Here is a 6,333-nt window from a genome sequence, read left to right on the forward strand (position 1 = left end):
CAATGATTACGCTTAAAAGCATTTTCTACCAAACTACCCCTTTCTTTCAAAATACCAGGGGCCCGATTCTCGAAAGTCCTGGTAACTTTTCGGGCCCGAAATTTAATATTCAAATCAAAATCTGAGGAATAAAAGCGCAGGTTCTAACTGACAAAACAGGCCATTTTGTTTTGTTAACTGATAGTTTTATCATGTTTTTTTGCAAAACTTCAAAACCTGTATCTGGTAGGTAAACAACAACAGCTTTCCGGGAAAGTTAACTATCAGGACTTTCAAAAAAAGGGCCCCTGAACACAGTAATGTTACGCAAGAGAATCACAGCAAAAAGTAATAGCTCTGTCAAATTTGTCTCACGCACACTTAATGCCGTCCTCTTCTTTCTGCTGTCCTGTTGCGTAAGCTCATTAATGTTGTGAAGAATAAAGTTTCTTTTGGCTGGGTTAACAGATATTTTTCTTTTATTATCTTATTGCCTTCTTTAATCATCGTACTCTAATACAAATTTTTTTCCCATTATTGATTGATTACTGAAAATTGACTACTATCAACTGTCCTTTTTTCTCCTTTCCGTTTGGGCTGGGAATTTTTATACACTAACGACGTGCGCTGAGCTGGAAAACATATTATTGCCAATAATAATGACCAGTTCTCTCATTTGACTTTTAAGCACTGCCATTTCACGACTGAGGTCCTGGTACCGAGCTGGGCTGCCAAGCTTATTCCCATGAAGGAACTGGGGCGGAAATGAAGAAGTACCGTTTAAGTAGGCTTCCTATTGTGAGAAATAGAGAAAATAAGCTAAAATAGTGATAACTGATAAGATCTTAAAGTTATTAAGATGGCATACGATGATTTGGAATTTTCACAGCAGTCGTTCATCTTTTTCACTTCTTGAGAGGGGACTCATTTAAAGGAATTAAAATGCCTGTTGATAAATCATATTTACAATACATCGAGGGACAAGAAAAGTCTTAACCTGGATTAAAAACTGGAGCGTCGTGAGCCTGAAACCAACGGGCAAAGCGTGGGAAAGACACGATTTAATTTGGTGTAACATGTCATTGGCGCATCTCTTGTTTGTATTATTTAGACATTGAGTTTCTAGACAATGATGTGAGCCTATAACGTGTCATAGCAATAAACAGATTTTTGCCCCATTACTGGTCATGTGACGGTTTCAAGGAAATTTGCTTTTAGCCTTTTTTTCATAGGTACGCAAATGAGACAAAATTTGAAAACAGTTTCCAGATTACGTGGTCTCGCTCTTAAAACTGGAAAACAAACGATCAAAGTCGAAGAGGAGTCCTAAAAACTACTTTAAGCGCCAGTTGACACTGGCATTGAAGGAGTTCTTAACTGAAGTTTAAGCTTTGGGATATGAATTACTTACCGCCACATCCATACCAATAATGAGACCTGACAAGAGGCGAACACCATCCTTCAAGCACAGATCAGACTGTGGACCAGTCATGACACTTGGAATTTGACTAAACAATAAAGAGTAGATTTTGATATGATTCAAGTCATAAGTCAACCTCTGCAATACCTGAAGGAGAATAAAGATCCATGATCAGTAATCTCTACTATACTACTATACCTTCGTAAGTTTAGGTGGAATGTGATCGTTCGGCCGAGCAAAGCCCTGAATAGGACTGTTGTTAACAGTGATCGTGACTGACGTTTTGGACAACCTGTCCAGTAGTCGTCTTCAGATTCAAAGTGAGTTGTATCAGGTCATTTGATGGCATTAATCTCTGGTTATTGACCGCTTTGGTCAATTAATTTGCAATGTTATTGGTCGTCTGTCAAGTAAGCCGTGGTGTTATTGGTTGTGACTGAAGACTCTAAATGTGATTGGTGCGTTTCACGGATCTATCTTCTGTCAAAGTTATAAGGTGCCTTAACCGACGCTTCCACTGTTTTACTTAGCAACTTTGAGGTATCTTTCATTGTCTTAAAACACTGCACTCACCGTCACTCCTGAAGAGGCTGAAATGTAGGAGCTTCCCATTGATCTGTTGAAAGGGATAGATGCCTGGGATGAAAAATACAGCACACTGTAAGTTAGTGATCGGAGACTAGCGAAAGTATCCTAGTAGAAAGTATCCCACTGCAATCCAACTGAAACAAAATTTAGTACTGAGCAAAAGAGAAGAAAAATATATTAGATTTTCCGCAAACATCTGATAGCCTGCAAGTACACGATCTTGGCCTGGCTTTTGCAACTGATGATCCGATCAAATGGTAAAACTTGACGATAGTTATAATTTGAGGCAAGAAGAAAATTTACATGAGCTACTAGCTATAGGCTATAGCTCATAGCTGGTGTAAATTTTCTTGATTCGTGCCCTCAAAATAGAACTATCCAAGTTTTTGTACTTGTTTATTTATTATATGCATACTGAGAAATACTCACCAAAAATCTGTGTCGTAAATTTTCATACGCAAATGAGTTCTAGCCAATCAGAGGAGCGAACGATGGTTTTCACGAGTGAAAAAAAGTGATACGACCAATCAGAGGCGACAAAGGTGTGTGAGTTTCGCGCCAAAATTCCCCCCTTTATAGGCGCTTGCAGCTTGCAGCGCCGCTTCGCAGACATTTTCCTCGAAGAGTTTTTCTCGTAAAAAAAGGGAAAAACATCTCGGAAATTGGAGTTTGTTCAGAAGTTTGTTTCACTGTCGATGAAGAAAACTGTACAGAGCCGGCTAGACAATAGCAGAAGGGAAAAACAGAACGATACGTAAGCTTAAGCGTAAATTCATTTATTTTCAATGGCACATTCAGGTTAAACAGTTAAGATTACTTGGGGCGCTTTCCACTCAACCCAAAATTCCGGAAATTTCGGTTGGTACATCAAAAGGAACGGACCATTCTGGTTCGGTTCGACCAGAATCAGTTCGAGACCAGCATTGAAGGTGGTCCACTTTGACCGGTCTGGTAGTTTCGGTCGGTCGGACCGAACGTCCCTTTCCATTTGTCCCCAGTACTCTTCTTTGGTATACTGCTTACAAGAACAATAACTAAACGCGCGATGGCTTGGGTCTGGTTTGAGCAACCGGAAGTACCGTTCCATTGGGCACAAGAAATGTCCGAAATTTCCAGCCGGAATTTTTGTTGAATGGAAAGCGCCCATGTAGTTCTTGGATTACTTCATATCCTTACCCTCATTATATTTTAACCAACGTTTTTACTAATACATAGCTGATACTTCGATTTCGTTGTCATTTCACGGTGTGTACTAGCGGCAAAATTTAGCATTTTGGAAAGATTTGAAATAAAAAGGCCGCCAAGATGATGAACGTCTCAGTATGTATATAATAAACACAATACCACATGGAAAGTGCCTCATTGTTTATGTAATAGAAATCTCCCTTGTTCGCTGCGCTCACTCGTTCGATTTCTGATTCGTCAACGACTCGTGCGTTAATAGCGCACGCTCACAATTGCCGTAAAGTATTCTCTATATATAATTCACTTACAAACTTTTCCAAAGTTGTGTTGAGATGTGTCGTCAGGTTTGTACACCATTCATTAAGAACCTGAACAGTTGACACGGTTTGACCACCTTGTATCGATCCCACAGCTGAAAGGCCGACAATGGACCTACGACTCCTCAAAGTCGCTGAGTGGGTGTTTTGGCAGAGAAGAAATGTTGTCAAAAACACAATGGCGAATGCTTTGAGGTTCATTTTTTCTGTAAAGGGACACAAACGACCAATGATCAGCAAGTCAGTGATGAATCAAACAATACTTCGTTGATGAGTAACTGAATGCAATTGTAGCGGGCAACAAATCAATCAATTAATCAATCAACCATGTTTTGGTTCAATTCTGCGCTGAAGTCATTACTTAGTGCTCTTATCCGTACACAAAATGCTTCTGTAGAGGTATTTAACAATTATTCCTCGAGCCAGAATGGGCCTTGGGCCTCATGGGCTAATGACTCAGAGGCCATGAGGGCGAGAGGAATAATTGTTTTAGTAAAATCCAACTAGTTGGTCAAAAATATCGAGACAAAACAACTTTAGCTAGTTAAAGTTAGACTTAAATTATTTTTTGCCGCCAAAAAGCCGGCGATTTTCACTACTAGTGCGCTATAACATACAGCGTAGTAATATCTCAACCAATAAGAACGCAGCATTAATAAGTTGGATTTTCCAAAGAGTAGATATCAAACAAATTTCATCAGGAAGCACTAACCATAATAATTGTTTTGGGGATTTTTACGGGCATAGCATTACAACTTGAAAACGTTGGCTCATCCTTTTAAAGTTTCAATCCTTGTCCATCCTTGACATCCTTTGCAACAGACGACAGGAAACAGTTTCAATGTCTGAATTATAGTCTTGAATAACAAAAGTAGGAGTTATCTTTGAAACGAGGAAAGGGGAATCGCGAATCGTGGAATAGGAATGGGGAACGGGAAACGGGGAGTCTCTAAAAGCCGTAATCTTTAAAATGGGGAATCTTTAAAAAGCGGGAATTTTTAAACTGGGGAATTTTTAAAAGCGGGAATCTTTAAAACGAGGAATCTTTAAGAGCGGGAAATCTTCCCCGTTTTAATGATTTCTGCTTTTAAAGATTCCTCATGTTAAATATTCTCGCTTTTAAAGAATCCCCCGTTTTAAAGATTTCCGCTTTTAAAGATTCCCCGTTTTCAAGATTTGTTCCCGCTTTTAAAGATTCTCTGTATTAAAGATTCCCTCTTTTAAAGATTCCACCATTTTAAAGATTTCCCTTCCCCGTTCCCCATTCCCATTCCCCGATTCGCTAATTTCCCGTTCTTTGTTTCAAGGATATCCCAAAACTGGGTCGTTATTTTTGGAATTCAATTGATGCGAAAAAAGTTTCAGCTTCTTCAAAAGATAGCAAATAGCGACATACGCCCTTTAATCAAGTTCAATGTAAAATCGACGACTTATATCGATTAATCGATCGATCAATCAACCAATCAGTCCGCCATTCATCATTCTGACAAACCCAATCAGCCAATCAATTAGCCAGGTGATCAATGGAGACTGAATTTTGAACGTGATCGCTAATCTATTGACCGATCGATTCTGTGTGTTTCTTTATAGGTCTCAGCAGAAGTCTGATTTAAATATATAGCAATTTTGTCAACCACGCCGCGTCGGCTGCAAGCAAAAATTGGTTTCCAGTTCAAACTAAGTTTTGCAATTTTTACATCCGCTTGAGCTAAAACTTTTCAGGAAAATATCCCTCGGTATTCCCAACAATGGTATGTTTTTGGATTTTCAACTTAAACGGTTTTTGGCGGTAAAATTATGTCATAAATTAGACAGCAAAATATAGTTTTCGACTTTTAAAACAAGTAATCCGGGTTTCTGTTTCTTTTTTTCAAAAGTATTTTTTCGGATAATTTTCTCTATTTTAACTAGACCATCCTCTCATCAAATTGTAGACCAAAAAAATAAACAGAATTTGCCTTTTGGCTGTCACAATTGATATTCAGGTAAATTTCGCATTTACCTTAGGTTAGTTTACCTATCTTTGAGCAGCCCGGCCCCGGTGTTTTAGAATACCTAAACTGCTGGTCCAAACTACTGGGGCTTACTAGTTTTGACATCAGTGTATTTTTCTGATTTGTTTTGCTAATCAGAAGTATTTTCTCCTACATAAGTTACGTCCAAAGATGTTAAGAATTCTAGGATCATGAAGTTGAAACTATACGTAAAAATTTCCTTACCTTGGTTGCTCTGGGTGTGAAAAAATATAGAAAATTATACTGCCGTCGAGTTTCTAAGTATTGCGTGAACTGAGTGTACCTTATAATTCTCACGGCTATTGAGCGATATTTATAAGGCTGTTATGTTTAGCTAATTGGTGAAATCACCGCTTCAAATTTAGAGAAGTGATAGGCAAATGGGAGAATTTTTGTATCAGACTGAATGTAACAAGAAGTAGGATATATTGCATTTGTGTACGCAGTTATATTTGCTTCAGGAAAGCATTCCCGTCTTTTGCTTGCTTATGGTAATTCAAAACCACCTTTAAGTGGAAATCAAGGAAATTCTGAAATCGATGGAGCTAGGAGGGGGGGGGGGGGGGGGGGCGCGGTTGGGGGGTGCACTTTGTACTTTGTAAGAGTTCGTCCACGGCATTTTCTATTCAAAAGGCGATTACTAAGGTTAACTTATACTGAATATTAATCCAGTCATTCTGTTTGAACAAAACGGGATATGAATTGGCGGGGATAAATGGTTAATATTGCAAACTGACTACCGTGATCGCAAACAACTTCCTTTCTCTTAATGTCGGGCATGGAAAAATTGACCCTTGAATTTACACTTCCGTGATTTTTTTAGAAAATT

General features: G+C 38.7%; 1 protein-coding gene across 1 annotated transcript; it reads right to left on the bottom strand.

Annotated features, from left to right (window-relative positions):
* Positions 1-428: 428 nt before the first annotated feature.
* LOC140939148 (uncharacterized) lies at positions 429-3,606 on the bottom strand. Its single transcript, XM_073388707.1, has 4 exons — positions 3,481-3,606; positions 1,973-2,035; positions 1,391-1,546; positions 429-772 (listed from the first exon to the last, which is right to left on the bottom strand). Exons 2-4 carry the CDS (start codon positions 2,009-2,011, stop codon positions 587-589), a joined length of 381 nt encoding a protein of 126 aa, XP_073244808.1. The 5' UTR covers positions 2,012-2,035; positions 3,481-3,606; the 3' UTR covers positions 429-586.
* Between the last annotated feature and the right edge of the window lie 2,727 nt (positions 3,607-6,333).

This window comes from Porites lutea, chromosome 5, assembly GCF_958299795.1.
Source record: "Porites lutea chromosome 5, jaPorLute2.1, whole genome shotgun sequence".
In the NCBI taxonomy this organism is placed as follows: domain Eukaryota; kingdom Metazoa; phylum Cnidaria; class Anthozoa; order Scleractinia; family Poritidae; genus Porites; species Porites lutea.

Coding starts and splice junctions, on each gene's coding strand:
- LOC140939148 (XM_073388707.1), bottom strand. CDS start 2,011: ATGGGAAGCTCCTACATTTCAGCCTCTTCAGGAGTGACG. Junction 1,547..1,972: donor CAGCCTCTTCAGGAGTGACG/GTGAGTGCAGTG, acceptor ATTCTCCTTCAG/GTATTGCAGAGGTTGACTTA. Junction 773..1,390: donor TTATTGGTATGGATGTGGCG/GTAAGTAATTCA, acceptor TTCTCACAATAG/GAAGCCTACTTAAACGGTAC.